This window comes from Balearica regulorum, chromosome 4 (assembly GCF_011004875.1).
Source record: "Balearica regulorum gibbericeps isolate bBalReg1 chromosome 4, bBalReg1.pri, whole genome shotgun sequence".
NCBI lineage: Eukaryota > Metazoa > Chordata > Aves > Gruiformes > Gruidae > Balearica > Balearica regulorum.
This window is the reverse complement of record NC_046187.1, coordinates 32,963,853-32,979,550: the sequence shown is the minus strand read 5'-3', so window position 1 is coordinate 32,979,550 and position 15,698 is coordinate 32,963,853. Positions and strand designations below refer to the sequence as shown.

Here is a 15,698-nt window from a genome sequence, read left to right as displayed (position 1 = left end):
AGATCATTTGTTGTGCAACTGTAAGCTTGAAATGTTTTGGGTTTCTTCTCTAATGAAGTTATTTGGCAAATGCAGGTCTAACAACCCTAGAAGTACAAAATGCACAGTCCTCGCTTGAGCCATGGTAGTTCTAATTTTAAACAGTGGACAAGACTCCCAAGGTTGATGTATCTTTATTGAGAACATCTCTATTAATAATGCTTAATGTGAGTAAAGCATCATCTTTGGAAGTCTGCCATCGTTGTTTTATAGGTAGCATGCAGACAAGAATGGATATAGCTTAATTGTCATGACGTTAAAGGATCCTGCTGCGGTCCAAAGATTGTTTGCTCCAATTTCTTCTTAGACATTTCAATAGACTGTTTTCCACAGTTCATTTCAAATTCCTTTCAGGTTTTCTGAGTTATTAATTCAAGTGATAAAACTGGATTTAGTAATCAAACCAAGGCAATTGTCAGAATAAACAGCACTGAAGTATTCTGCTAATGTCAACAGTGGCATAATCTTTATCCACATTTTCATTAGTGTTTATGATATGTAGAAGCCAGCTATTTTATAATAGGGGCAGATGTGAAAAGAATATAATACGTTCTGGATCAGTCCAAATTTTTAATTCAGTAGTAGAAGCCTTTCTGGAACAGAATAATATATTCTAACGATTTGAATGGCCAAACACTTAAAAGATTTGACCTGTTTTGTTGGTGGTGGTTTTGTACTTTGGAGATACTTTAGGGATCTTCAGGTTAGGAGTGTTAGAGGTCCTTATTGTGAGTATAAATAATTCTGAAGATGGGTCTTAGAGAAACTTGCATAACTGCTTCACTGTCATGGTTTAACCTGGCCAGCAGCTAAAAAAAACACACAGCTGTTCGCTCCCTCCCAGTGGGATGGGGGAGAGAATTGAAAATGGAAAAGAAGTAAAACTCATAGGTTGAGATAAAAACAGCTTAATAGGACAGAAAAGGAAGATGATGATAACGCTGATAATACACAAAACAAGTGATGAACAGCACAATATCTCACCACCCGAAGCCAATGCTCAGGTAGTTCCTGAGGTACCCCACCTCCAGGCCAATCCCCAGTTATATACTGAGCATGACATCATATGGTATGGAATATCCCTTTAGCCAGTTTGGGTCAGCTGTCCTGGCCGTGCCCCCTCCCAGCTTCTTGGGCACCCCCTGCCTTCTCGTTGGCAGGGCCGTGTAAGAAGCTGAAAAGTCCTTGACTGCTTGGCAACAGCTAAAACATCAGTGTTATCAACATTATTCTCATCCTAAATCCCAAACACAGCACTAGACCAACTGCTAGGAAGAAAATTAACTCTATCTCAGCCAAAACCAGTACATTCACCAAATAAACTGAGTTACCCAGGTGTTTTTCTTAGAGATGCTCTCCGCTGTCATTTCTGGCAGTACAAGCTGTGTCCTTACTGTGGTATGCAGGACACTTGGTAGGTGCCAAAGTAGTTAATCTTTCTGGAGCAAAGTAGCTAAGTGTTGAGACTATAGTAAAAGATAATACAGTCCAAGTTATGGTCATACTAAACATGTATTAATTCCCAGAAATCCATACCATTTATGGACATACAGCACTTGTAATACTGTATAATGAATCACAGAATGGTTTGAGTTGGAGGGGTCTCAAAGACCGTCTAGTTCCAACCCCCCTGCCATGGGCAGGGGCACGCTCCACTAGACCAGGTTGCCCAAAGCCCCATCCAACCTGGCCTTGAACACTTCCAGGGATGGGGCAGCCACAGCTTCTCAGGACAACCTGTTCCAGTGCCTCACCACCCTCACAGTGAAGAATTTCTTTCTAACATCTAATCTAAATCTACCCTCCTGCAGTTTAATGATCTTTTAATGCTGACAGTAAATCTGACTTGGCTTAGTACTGTGAGAGAGAGAGAGAGATATATATCTTCCCATGTGTTCAAGCTGGTTTATGTATGGGATTTTACTGTAATAAAATTGTGTTATTTGGTTGTGCACCACAAAATAAATTGCAACAAAGATCCCTTTAACATCCTCTGCTTCTCAGCCTTGGGAAGGAGGAAACGTCATTGCCCATTCATGTAAGAAATCAGTTCCTTTGGACTGAAACAGCATACAAAATTTAATTTGTAATAAAAAACTTGTAAAATAAACTTCAAGGGGAATTACTGTTGTCAACTTCAAAAGCTTTCAATTAAAATTCTTACAAATTAGCTGTGGAGAAAGGTGTTGTTATTACTCTATTATGCAGTGGAGTGCATTACTGCTGAAGATGTGTATTTTGCAGTAAACGGCAAACTGCATACAGTTTGCTTAGCACAGTACAGAACATGTATGGCTGCTTGTTTGGTGCAGAGCTGAAGACATACATTCCTGCTATGAGTTAAATGCATTATTTCTTGTTCTGCAGTCTGCCTCTTGTGCACTTGTTGCAACAAGTGTGCATACAAGCAGTTCTGTAACCTGTGAGTATGCAGCTTGAACTGCATAAATTTGCTCATGAATTAAAAAAAAAAAAAAAGTAGCATTTAAAAAAGTAATTAAATTACAGCATTTTTAAAAAATAAATGAAGCAAAACAAATAAAAACCCAAACAAAACAATGTTTGGACATTATTTAAGTTAACTTTAAATTATGAGCTTGTTATTGCCTTAGGGGGGATACCTGGATTCTTCCCCACCTTAAGGCATGTTTAGCTGTTTTGACAACAGGAAGGGCATGCACGTGCTATGTATTTGTTAATTTGGCTAATCACAGAAGGGAAGCATAACTTACCTTGATCCAATATGTAAGAGAAACGAAGAGTACTTAAATGGCAGGAAATGCAGGACTTTACATTTATGTGGCTCCCATTCTTCATCTTGGGTGTTGTTTTTTTCACTTTGCAGTCCACTCCTTTACATCTAGCAGCAGGCTACAACAGAGTTCGAATAGTCCAGCTTTTGCTTCAGCATGGTGCAGATGTTCACGCAAAGGACAAAGGGTACGTAAAATGAATTGATTTATTATCTGTTTGCAGCAATGGTTTTATATTAATCAAGATGATGAATTACTTCTCTGTTTCACGTTGCAGCATAATCTCAGATAGTTGGCTGAGAATGCAACGTTTTCTTCCAAAAATCTGAGTGTGGTTCATCATAAATGAACTTTTGTTAGAGCCCAAATAACAGATTAGCTGTGACTGCACTTGTTTTAAGTCTTATATTACACCTTTAATTTTTTTTCCAAACCTTGTTCTTTGCTTCCATGCACAGACTACCCTGTGAACTCATAGACTTCTAGCACTATTTTAGGGAAGGGGATGGGGAGAAAGTACGTGGGCTTAGTGGAAAAAAAAGTGCATTGAAAAGTTTCTCTATAGTCTCATTATCTTGTTGCATAAATATGAATGTAATTCCAGGTAATATCAATAACATTCACATGCTCACAACTAGTGGTCCTTGGAGACCTATCTTGATTGATATTGCCAGCAAAAATCAAGATATAGTAGAAGCTAAACTATTGTGTTTTTGCGATAAGGATGGTAGTTAAGCAAGATACCAACAAAAAGTGCACAGCAATCAGAAATTTGGAACGATGCATGTTGTACATCGTTCTCAGCCATACGTTTCTGAACTCTAAGGTGATGATTCTCGTGGTGGTCTGAATGGAAGGCTTAGTCCTAACATTGTAGAAATTGGGGCCCTGGTTAAAGGCATGCATTTTGTATTCAGAGTCCATAGAGGTAGGATATTAATGAGTGTGTGTTCTGTCTCCATCAGCAATCTTGAGACACTTCCTCTATCTTCATTTTCTGCTGAGTCCTGCCTAGTGTTAAAAGAGATTTTAAATTAAAATCTTGATTTTTTTCTGTTTTTTTTCTTTTCCAAAACCAGTCCCCAAGCGTACTTTAACTCTTGAAGTTGACTAATTGTAGCACTTTTCTCTGTACATTCACCCTTCATGGCTTTTTTTGATCAGAATTGTTGTGAAATGCATGATGACACATTATGTAAGTCAAAAAACCCCACAGTAAAGCTGCATGTAGCACCTATTCAGGTAGATCCAGCATTGTTAAGCAAGTCTTAGGCATTTCACACCCCTCCAAAATTTGAGCATCACTTGGTAGAAAATTGCAGCATAGATGCTTTAATGAGGTTTGAACGATCTACTTGAAAAGTGTGAAAAGTAATTAAGTTGAACTTGAGTGGGGGGGAAGGGGGGATGGGGAGAAAATAAAAATGATACACTTTGTATTACACATAAAAACAATTCAAACGTGCTTAGAAATGTTTGACAGCCCATTAAGCTCCCTTTTTCTTTAGTGGGATCACACTTTACAATCAGTGTGTTTTTTTGATTTTTTTCTTGCTGTTTCTTATTGTTACATAATTTATGAGTAAATAGGCTATAAATAAATGTCATTTATCATTTATGGAACTAGATTAGGTGACATTGATTTTATAGACCTGTTAGATTCTCTTCAATGGGGTCACTTCGGAGAGAGTCCTGAGGAACTGTGACGCATTTTCAAAATGGTCATCAATTTTTGTTACTCCTGAAGAGAACCGCAGCCAAGGAAGCAGCTCTTTTTCCACTGGTCCTTTCTTTGCCTTCTTGCTATTGTGCACAAAGTCACAATGCACTGGAAAAGTGGCCAGGTGGATTGCTGCAATGACTGTCTTTGCTGATGAGACCTTGAATGCCTCAGGCCTCTTAGATGACCATCATTTTGGAAGAAGGCAGGGTTTTTGAGTGCTTTGTGGACTGGATACTCTCTCCTCTCACACATACACCCATAAGTTGTAATTAAGAGAAGTAATGATGGAAAATAACAGTTTGAAAAATTTCCTCAAAACAATTTTTTTCCCCTCCCCTGTGACAAGTGCAATGATGCTTTTGAGATTTAATTTAAAATTGTTTACCCTGTTTTCTAGTACGTGCTGTCCCAGTATTCTTTGAGTTGATTTTGCAATTCTGGAAAACATCCCCTGTATTTTTCATAAATGGTCAAGGGTTAATTATTGTTTTCAGTGTATTATGTATCCTGATTTGTTGAGCCATAACTAGCCTGTCTGGCTTGGCTTGAATTAAACTCATTTTGTCCTCTGTAATAATTGTCCTCTTTGCCATCTCCCTTTCAATGCATGACTTTTTTTATTACATCTTGTGTTTATGACTAAATCCCTGTTATTTACTTTGCTAGTGTCATTTTTAAGTATGGCCTCCAGTACTATAGCTGTACAAAAATTACAGAGACTCTCTTAGAAGTATCTTGCACAATTAAATAGGTTGTACTGTAAAAAAAAATGGAGTAAAATCAGGTCATTCCACAATCTGGAGCAGCAATTTTGGTCTGCTTTCTATGGATATTTGTACATCTTCGTAATATACCCAGGAGTTACGTTAGTGTTATCTGGGGAGTTTTGCCTTTCACATAGCATTTTAAATAAACAGGAGTTCATATTTAGGCAGAAATGAACAGTGACTTCTCTTGAGCAAATTGAATGTGGAATGGGACTTCCTCCCCCTTAATAGCTTCAAGGAAGATCATTTCAAAGCCAATTAATGCTAATCTTAGTGGTAGATTAAACATCTGTGGCCCGTTAGGACAAAAAAACCCCCCAAAACGTTTTAATGCTACTCATAAGTAAGATGTTATTTGGCAAGATTGGATTTTCCCATTAGTCTGCAAATCTTAATTTTTAAATATTTGAATATTTAAATATTTTAGATTTAATTTTATTTCAGTTCATCTCTCAGTAGAGAGAAAATTATTCCTTGTTCTTCAGAAATACTAATTAAATAAATTTGTCATTTGCCTTCTTCTATACAGTGGTCTTGTGCCTCTTCATAATGCATGTTCATATGGACACTATGAGGTTACAGAGCTGCTGCTTAAGGTAAGCAGAAGGATGGAAAGTAATTACTGTAGATTTAGATGTGTTAAGTGAGATATGAACTATTTATACCAGAGTTGAAAAGGAAGATTTTTTTTTTTCCTGTTATAACAAGTTTCACATGTCCTGTATGTCGTTTCAGAAGCCTGTTACTTCAGGCCTTTCTGTGGTACAGTATATGTGGGGGTTTTCCCCACCTAATTTCTTTGGACAGATAGTAGAGTTTCATTTATTTGAATTTTTCTATGGAAAACTCTGTTCTACTGAAAAACTAGCTCATACAGAAATTCCAATTTTTTTTGAGGATTCAACAGGGGATTTTTTTGTATATGAAGGAATTTTTTTAATTGTTCTTTGTGTATGTGTTCATATATGAAAGAATGGAACCGGTTTTTGTAATGAAATGAAAATCTGTAAGCTTTTAGTTGTTGAAGATGATTTTTTACTAATATAAGGCTTTCTTTGCTGTGCTAGCATGGTGCCTGTGTGAATGCTATGGACCTCTGGCAATTTACCCCCTTGCACGAGGCTGCTTCCAAGAACCGCGTAGAGGTCTGCTCCCTCCTGCTGAGTCACGGTGCAGATCCCACATTAGTCAACTGCCACGGCAAGAGCGCGGTCGATATGGCTCCAACGCCTGAGCTAAGGGAGAGGCTGACCTGTAAGTGTTTTCAGACTGGGAACAGTTGTCGGTGGGTGTTGAGGGGTGCTTTTCTTTCAAGCCAGCTTCCTCATACTTCACAAGTAGATGCGAAGCAGCAGTGTAACTGCAGCTGTGCCTCTTGCTTTATACTGTTCATGACATTGTCTGATTTTCTTAGATTGAAAATGTTTAAGGCACTGCTGAATCAGTAACCATGGGAGTTTTTTATGCTTAAAGTCCAGTTAAGTCACGTAGAAACTTGTACATGGAAGCTCTATATCAGACTTAAAGAGTAGCTTCTAAGAGGTAGGTAGCTTTGGTGTGTAAACTTGAAGAGATGGAAATTCCAGCACCTTCTTTTGTAGTCTTTGCAGTCCTCATGCTGTTTACAAAACAACGTTTCAGCTCAAATTTGAATTTGTCTGCCTTTATTTGCCCTCTTTTGGGGATTTGTTTTCTTGTTGTTATAAACTGTAAAAGATAATTGAGACAAGTATGGAATCAAAGCATTATGAAGTTACAGAAAACTTCTTGAGAAGTAGATTCTGAACTCAGTTATAAATAAGCTTTTGGTTTTGTCTGTCAGCTTTCCAGTATAGCAGAAGCCCCCTCTGATGCACTAAGAATGTGATCCTGCAGTACTCACAATCGCAGCTAGTCAGGTTGTCATCTGTCACTATTCTTTGTGTGCGAAAGCGGTGAGATCACGTGCAGCAGAAAACTTTGCTGCAGGAGACAAGAGGAGGGTGTTACTATCTCTTAGATACTTCTCTAGTCTGGGCTAACTTGGGAGATGCTTCTGGCTTTGAGGCAGGTTAATTTACCATTTGTTTAAATTAGCAAGCAAAAAAAGTATTTAAACTTTGTTTTATTTCTGCTATAGTTCCTGGAGAGGAGAGGGGAAAGATTCATGTCCATTAATATCCATTGAAATGTGTACACAAATGTGAGCATTATGACAAATTTGACAATATCTTGATGGTGCATCCTGTATTTGCATACCCAAAATAACATGTTTACTATATTCTTGAGTTCTTTGGTTTTATACTTCAGGAATAAAATTACATTTATTTGTTAGTTCAAGATTCATTTGTACTTGTGCTTGTGTAATGCTTTGTTTACAAAGAAATTTGAATTCTATTTGAAATGAAAACTTAAAATGTATTACATTTATTTTTATTTCTAAATCTATAAATGCACCACATATTAAAACAAGGCTGGGAACAGAAAGCCTCTGTTAACAAGCCTAGTATTTCAAGCTTGCTTATGAAAGAAAAATACTGATTTTAACTGAGATTGTTATGCTTTTCTTTTTCCTAGTTCCCAAGTTCAGATGTCATTCTTGCTAGCCTACCTTTAATTTGACATTTTAAGAGAAACACTTCTAGTCCTTTACAAATTCAAAATTATTTAAACCTAAAATGAACTAGTTGCTGAACTGAACAAGATGTAATACTGAAAATAACAAAATTACCTCTCCGTACTTGCAAAGATATAGCTGCTATTAAAACCTGTTTCGTATTTGCAGCAGACCAACTTCAAATGCTTAGCCGGTTAGCTTTCTTTAAGACCAATGGTTTAATATTTAATATTTAAATTATATGTTCAGGCATTACCTTGAATTATTTGTAGTTGTAGATACAATAAGGTTTTTGAAAAGCAACTGTAATGCTTTTCTCTGAAGAGCATGTAATAGCATTGTGCTCACTTGAACACATACATTGGTAATTTAGAGGTCACATATGCATTTACCATCAAGTGGGTGGAAGATAAGATGGAGAAAAAGCTATAAAGATTTTACTCAAGGAATCACTTCCCCTCTCCTTTAGAATGTCCCTTTGGTTTTGGTAAACCATGTTTCATGTTCTGTGTCCCAGTTCAGCCACTATCTGCAGCTGTACAGAAATAATCTTGCTTGCTCTTAATTGAGTATAGCTACCTTTCTCCAATAACATTAATAAATGTGACATGTTGCTGAATATTAAATACATCTTTTTCCTCTAACAGATGAATTCAAAGGACACTCTTTACTGCAAGCAGCCAGAGAGGCAGACCTAGCCAAAGTGAAAAAGACACTTGCTTTGGAGATCATTAATTTTAAGCAACCACAGTCGCATGAGACTGCACTGGTGAGATTATACAGTCAATCCATTTGTTTCATGATAAATGTGGTGGTAGTGCTAGTTGAGTTTTATTTCTACCCTATGAAAATGCATTGAGATTGAGGATTTACTATTAAACACTTTATATAAAAAAAAAAGATATGATGTTATTTCTATAATGGTTATTTAATTTTAAATCACGTTTTTTTCTTCCTGGTAGCTTACAGAAACCCTTTGGCCACTCCTCACCTGTCATTTTTCACTTCTGTTTTTTTCCCCATCACACTCTTCTTTTTTTTTTTTTTTTTTTTTTTTTAGTTGATCAGTTGCTGTGTTTTTTCTGGGATTAAATTCTATTGCAGTGGCCCAGTGCTTCCTTCATGTTTTACGTGGGCAAACTTGGATTACAAATTTTCTTCATAGGGTATATAAAATTGTGATGAAAATGGATGCTAGGTGTATATGACAGGCTCTTACAGGATTGGAATAGTACTGACAATACCACATTAGCTGTAGAAACGGATATTTGAGACTTCCCTGGCAGTTTCCTGCTCTTATTTCATTGTTTGAAGAAGCAGTGGAGGCAAAGAACACAGCCAGTATCCCAGATGCAGTGGAGATGTTGAAGTTGAGAGGGACTGATGGTATTATTAAAACTATTATAGTTATGATACTTTATTCCAATGGAACATTTTCTTCACAGTGGTAGGTCTCAGCTGCAGGCATACACTGCGTATTTAGTGTTACAAACATTGCGGTGGTGAGCAAAGCAGTGCGTGTTGACTACCAAGCATCCGTATGCTCTGTTCCGTCCATGGAGGACTCGACATCCTAGCCTGAACTTAGAAGCAAGACAGAGAAGAGATACTTAGAGGCTGAACAGGAAGGCAGTAGGAAATTTGGGATGATGTTATCCCTTCCTGAGTATATCAGTGGCTGATACGTGGCATCTCTTTCAGCTGTGTAATGATCACTTTGTTCTTTGCTTCTCTGCCTGCTCATTCTGCAGAGACAGCTAGGCAAAATGGGCTATGTTAGCTCTATTGATGCCTTTGGTTCACTGTTGAGTAAGTATTTGACTGTGATTTCTCAATTTTTGCCTCCTGTACTTGAGATTTCCGAGTGGTCTCCCATCCAAGTGGCAGGACTTAGCTTCCCGGATCTGATAAGGTTACATACAGTGTACCTGAGCTATTCCTGTTGTAAGCATGGTATCTTTTATCGTGGGGCACTGGGGTCTGTGCCCTCTTACCCCACAAAGGCCAAAGCAAGCGCCTGGCTTGCGTTTCAGTGTTGCTCTGAGGTTTGGCAATATTTCAGCATTCGTGTTGCTTTTAGTGCTGGTTTATTGTGTTGGCAGGAAATACAGATAGGCTATTATCTGCAAAGCCTCAAAAATACTGACACTCTTCAGAGCAAAAGTTGATTTTAATGTTTATTTACAAAGCTCACCTTTCCAAAACTTGGACATGCTCTGCTAACTAACAGCAGTGTGGAAGCTGAAACTGGGCAAAAGATGGTTATCAGTACTATTGCTACTTATGAGCATTCTATTCGGGGTATATCTCATTGCAAAAGCTATTGGTTTGCTATTGGAAAGTTTGAGAACTCTATTTCAGGACACTACCTGCTTTTTACAGGTTACTGGTTTAAAACGTAGGTAAACATATAAACAAAAATATTCAAAACTATCTCCTGTTTCTTGTGGTCTGCTATCTTGAGACATTCAGACTCGAGACAAGCATTTCTGGACTGATTTTAAAACATGGTGTCCAGCTTATCTGGAACCGTGCTTGTAATTGCAGGCCTCAGGAATGCATTGATGTGCCACTGTTGAGAAAATGTCAGGACAGATTGAATCTAGTCTCTGCAGAGGATCAAAGGAAAAAGGGAGACACAAAGCGCTCGCTTCTGGGTGCCGACGGCACAGACAAACCAACAAGTAGACCCCGGCCACCTTCAGGAGAATAGTTACACCTAGCAAAGGGCTGTTTGGTGTCCCACAAGGTCAGGGTGTATCTTTCTCATAGCATGGAGAAGAAGATACTCTAAGAGAACTGTATTGCCTGTTTGTTTGTTACATAATTTGTAACTGGGTGCCTGACAGAATTGCCGTTGGGTTAACAACTTCAGTACGGACTGAAATAGAAGAAGAAACAAAGCAATGCTCAAAAGTCATGTTAATCTGGAAGCAGCAGCAGAATCTTAATGGCCCCTTTGGAGTCCCTCTGTGGAAAGTTAGGCTGTTTTGAGCTCTTTGTCTTTACCTTCTTTGAGCATTATGCACTGGTTTTGTCCTGATATCTTGTTATTGTAGTTGGGAACATACTGCTGTTTTCGTTAGTGACAAATAGCTTTAAAATTAAAATTATTTTTCTGAGTAGAATAATTTAGCATTGATCACTAGCTTGTATTTTGTTCAGTATGTTATATGTTTTGGCAAAAATATGGTGGATTCTGTTTGTAAATTTTGTAGTCTGACGTTTAGCAGAATAATTAAGAGAAGTAGTCATGGATCTTAAAGATCGTTGTCATCTGTGTAGTTGAAATATAATTTATATTTACTTTTTTGCAGCACTGTGCTGTGGCCGCTGTGCATCCCAAGCGGAAGCAAGTTACAGAACTATTGCTCAGGAAAGGAGCAAATGTTAATGAGAAAAACAAAGAGTAGGTTTCTGAAATTTTTAAATTTTCCAAAGGGCTCTGTCATACTAGGAATATAAAACTAATATCTTTTTCCCCACCCCTTCCCCCCCTTTTTTTTCCCCTAGTTTCATGACGCCTTTACATGTTGCAGCTGAAAAAGCTCATAATGATGTCATGGAAGTTCTGCATAAACATGGAGCAAAGGTAAATATACTTAAATATATTTTATTTCAGGCAAAAGGGAAGAGAAGAGTTATATTGGTTAAGTACAATGTTAGTTTTTAGTTGACTTTTCTTCTGTATGCCTTGTGCTTCTTATGTTAACTTGGAAGTGTGTTTATCTTAAATCAGTATAGGATGTTCAGGAATCCCATTTGAAAATTAGGTCTTCTCTCCAAGTAACTGAATACAGGCTTTAGGAGTCTAGTTTACTCATTTTAAATGAATCTCGCTATTCGTTTCTAGTAAGTGTGGTCATCTAGGTGCATCTTGTTGCTTTATCTTGTTGGCTTGACAATATCCAATGTCTGAGTTTGCTGACACTGAGTTTAGTAGTCTAATGCTGGACATCCCTTAGTCCTTGCTTGCTTCTTGCTCTCTTGGTCGGATTGTTTTGCCGTGCCCTTTAGCCATTGATAGGTCCTGACCAATGTAATTCGTGAGCCTACTGTGAAGCTTGCTTAGAAACACATGGTTCAGCAAGTTATTAATTGACGGCACAGGAAAGCATAACTTTCTTTAGGATGTCTTTTAAGCATCTTTCAGCAATATTTCAGAATGATCTTTCTCTGAGTTTTAGCAGCAAACTTGACATCTATGGTAATGATATACTTAGCTACACTAATTTTCTCAGAAATTCTTCTTGATGGGTACTTTCTTTGCATTGTTTGAAATATAAATGATGTCCTTATTTTTGCTTTTAAGGGCACCCACATTACTCCTTTGAGTCTTCATCTTCATTCAGGGAGCTAGAAATGAAGAAATATACTTGTAATAATCTAGTGTGTCACTCTTGACATGCTAGGAGGTGCGAGCAATGTAATTCTATGCATAGTTAATACTAAGTCTTTTTATTTTGAAACAATGAATTGTAATTTATAAGCCTGTATGAGAGCTCATTGCCAGACTTGAGTATCTGATTCACTTTCATAGTGCTTTAATGGCATCATAAAATAGCTTAACAACAAAGCCATGACAGAGTTTATTGTATTTGAGAATCCTGATGCAGTAATGACATATCAAGATTTTCCCGGGGCAGGGGGGAGGAAAGCAGGGCCAGAGATCTCCACTGTAGTCATTAAAACCATTCAATATAATTTTCCCAGATTCACTCTTAGTAGCATAACTATGCACTGAAAGTGAAAAAAAATCATTTTGCTGTAGGAATAGATACTTGATGGCTTTATGGATCTGATTTTGCACAGGAATTCAGTACTGATGGTATTTGGGTAGGCCCTGAACTGGACATGCTGGAGTTTCTGTGTTTTGAGCGTTTCTGGAAAGCCTGCTGCTATACTGTAGGTATTTAAATTAGTGCTCCCTTGAAAATCTAGCCCTGTGTAGCCAGGTTAGGCATAAGCTCAAAGATGTCATCCTTACTGGAATGGTCCAGTTTTATTGTTTGTGTCGGCAGCACATTCTGATGATAGCTTTTAATTCTTTTATGTCCTGAAGCAGGGGTTCTTAAATCATGATCTATGAGTCACTTGTGGATTGAGGGATGGTGGTGAGTTGCCCACAGTTATCTGCAGAACCATGCTGAGTGGTGTGTTCCATTGGTTTTTTCCATTGACGGTAAATAGAAGTACATGGTGGTCATTAAAACCCATTCTTCGTTCATATCCTGGTGTATGCTTGCAATGTTATTCTGAGGATAGCCATTCACATTTATGAACTAGCAAAACACTTAAGTGCATGGCAGGAGACCACTCATAGTTAAAATTAAGCCTATATTTCCATACTGCAATGAATCCGGTCCCTTTTTATTGGTGTCCAAAGTTCCTTAGCTGTAGAACAGTACATAATGCAATTATGGTTATTCATGAGAAGTAGGTCATTAAGGCTTATGAAGCACTTTGAAGTTCCCAGATGGGATATGCTCTAGGGTATTAATTAGTTAACTAGACATACTTAATCACTTTAAAATGTTTGTCTTGTATATTGTCATTTGACCTCTTGCTCATGCTTTGGCTGTAGGCATTCAGTTCATCAGACACTCTTAACATTGATATTTCTTTGTTTCTGATTGTTGGGACATGGCAACTTTAATCCTTGAAGCATGATACAGGTTTTTGATTTTTTCCTTTTGTGTTTCTGGAAGCTTTTTCTTCCTGTTTACTCTTTTTGTGCCTTGAATTTTAGTTACTTCATAAGATATTCAGATGTACTAGGCTCTTTGATCCTGTCTAGTCATATTTTTTACAAGAGAGGGTTTTCACGAGCCAGTCAATCTAGTCCCCTTGCAATAGCAGCCTCACAGTGAATACCCATTTGTTCTTTGAGTAGCAGTTCTCCTGCAGTTTAAATACATCTTTTCAATTTTGATGCTTCCTTCTCTGAGGTATTTGCAATGAAGAAACTGATTCTTCTTAGCCTTTTTTTTGGTAGGCTAAAAGCCTCAAACATTTAGTCTTCCCTCATAAGGGAACGTCGCCATTTCCTAATCATCCTTATAACCCTCCTCTTTCCTAGTGCAAGAGGAGATCTTGGAGCTCAGGCAACAAGAATGGAATTCGTTCCCCCACTGCCTTATATGATGGCACTTCCGTATCTCTAATGTAAATGCTGGACTAATGCATACTGGGATCATGTTTGCCTTTTTAATAAACATGACACAGTAGTACTCAGGCCCTTCCTGTAGTCTTGTAGTACACAGAGAATCTAAATTTTTTTTGTCTTGCTAATTTCTTGGATTCTTGCCCTTCAGCACAGTTCTTCTGTGTCAAGATCATTAATGAAAATATTAAAACAAAATTATCCTACAACCAATCACTAAACAAACCTCCCCCTTTCAATATGTTAAGTTCTTCAACCAATCTCCATTTTTCCATACAAAGTAAATAAAAATTTCCCACGTGATCCCATATCAAATGCTTACTGAAGTGTGCATGGGAGACACCTACCATATTTTCTTTACTTTGCAACCATTTCTTGTATCAAAGGAAAGGTACTATACAAGTCAGCTTTAATCTACCTTCTGGAAACCACTACTGATTATAGAGAGAGTAACAATTTGAAAAAGCTGAGTAACTGGGGCTTCAGAGAAAGTGGAACTTTCTTCTGAAATACAGTGCCAAAAGGCAGGCAGGTGATCCACAAAAAAAATCCAGTAATGAATTGAGGAGACAAAGTCATGTAAAGTTTTGTAGATTGAAAATAATTTGTGATTTTTTAGCAATAGAGAGGAAACTGCTGTTTTCATGAGGAGCAGCTGTGACCTGTGTCACAGCTAAAGTGAGTTCATGTGAAGTATGTATGTTTGAGTAGGCTTTTCTTGTTTTGCGCAACAGACTGAAGCATGGTAAAGACTGTTTAGGGAATTTGCTTGGGATGAACAAGGGATGGTTTGTGGTCTTGGAGCTGGATTTAATTATCCTTAATTTTATCACTGTGTAAATTTGCTGTTTGAAGTATGTTAGATGGTAATAAAAAGTGAAGGACTGCTTGAATAACATGTGCTTGATCTAGACTTACTTTACAGAAATACTTCTAAGAACATTAGTGTTGGCAAGAGTCAACCTATACCCACAAATTGCTTATTTTGGTGTGTCTTGCTGGCCCTTACTGATAACACAGACTAGATTTGTAATTTCAGCTGTGAAAAAGTCCTTGGTGCACATCACTTGCACATCAGCATGTTATGTCTAAGCCATACCTATTCCATGGTCAGTGAAGATATTTTCATTAACTTGTTACTTGAGTTTGCAGACGTTCACTGTCATAGACTCATAGAATGGTTTGGAAGGGACCTCAAAGATCATCTAGTTCCAACCCCCCTGCCATGGGCAGGGACACCCTCCACTAGACCAGGTTGCCCAAAGCCCCATCCAACCTAGCCTTGAACATTTCCAGAGATGGGGCAGCCGCAGCTTCTCTGGGAAACTTCTTCCAGTGCCTCACCACCCTCATAGAGAAGAATTTCTTCCTAATATCTAAATCTATCCTCATTCATCTTAAAGCCATTACCCCTTGTCCTATCACTCCATGCCCTTGTAAACAGTCCCTCTCCAGCTTTCTTGTAGCCCCCCTTCAGGTACTGGAAGGCTGCTATAAGGTCTCCCTGGAGCCTTCTTTTCTCTGGGCTGAACAGCCCCAACTCTCTTATCCTGTCTTCATAGGAGAGGTGCTCCAGCCCTTTCATCATCTTCCTGGCCCTCCTCTGGACTCGCTCCAACAGCTCCATGTCTGTCTTGTACTGGGGCCCCCAGAGCTG

General features: G+C 38.1%; 1 protein-coding gene across 2 annotated transcripts in view; it reads left to right on the top strand.

Annotated features, from left to right (window-relative positions):
- The window catches only part of TNKS (tankyrase), a 142,905-nt gene that overhangs the window by 94,882 nt on the left and 32,325 nt on the right, over positions 1-15,698 (top strand). For both annotated transcript variants that reach the window (XM_075751681.1, XM_075751680.1), the window contains exons 6-11: positions 2,885-2,979; positions 5,812-5,878; positions 6,350-6,536; positions 8,526-8,647; positions 11,196-11,287; positions 11,392-11,470. In XM_075751681.1, the coding sequence (XP_075607796.1) occupies positions 2,885-2,979; positions 5,812-5,878; positions 6,350-6,536; positions 8,526-8,647; positions 11,196-11,287; positions 11,392-11,470 (642 nt within the window). The remainder of the gene's footprint in view (positions 1-2,884; positions 2,980-5,811; positions 5,879-6,349; positions 6,537-8,525; positions 8,648-11,195; positions 11,288-11,391; positions 11,471-15,698) is intronic.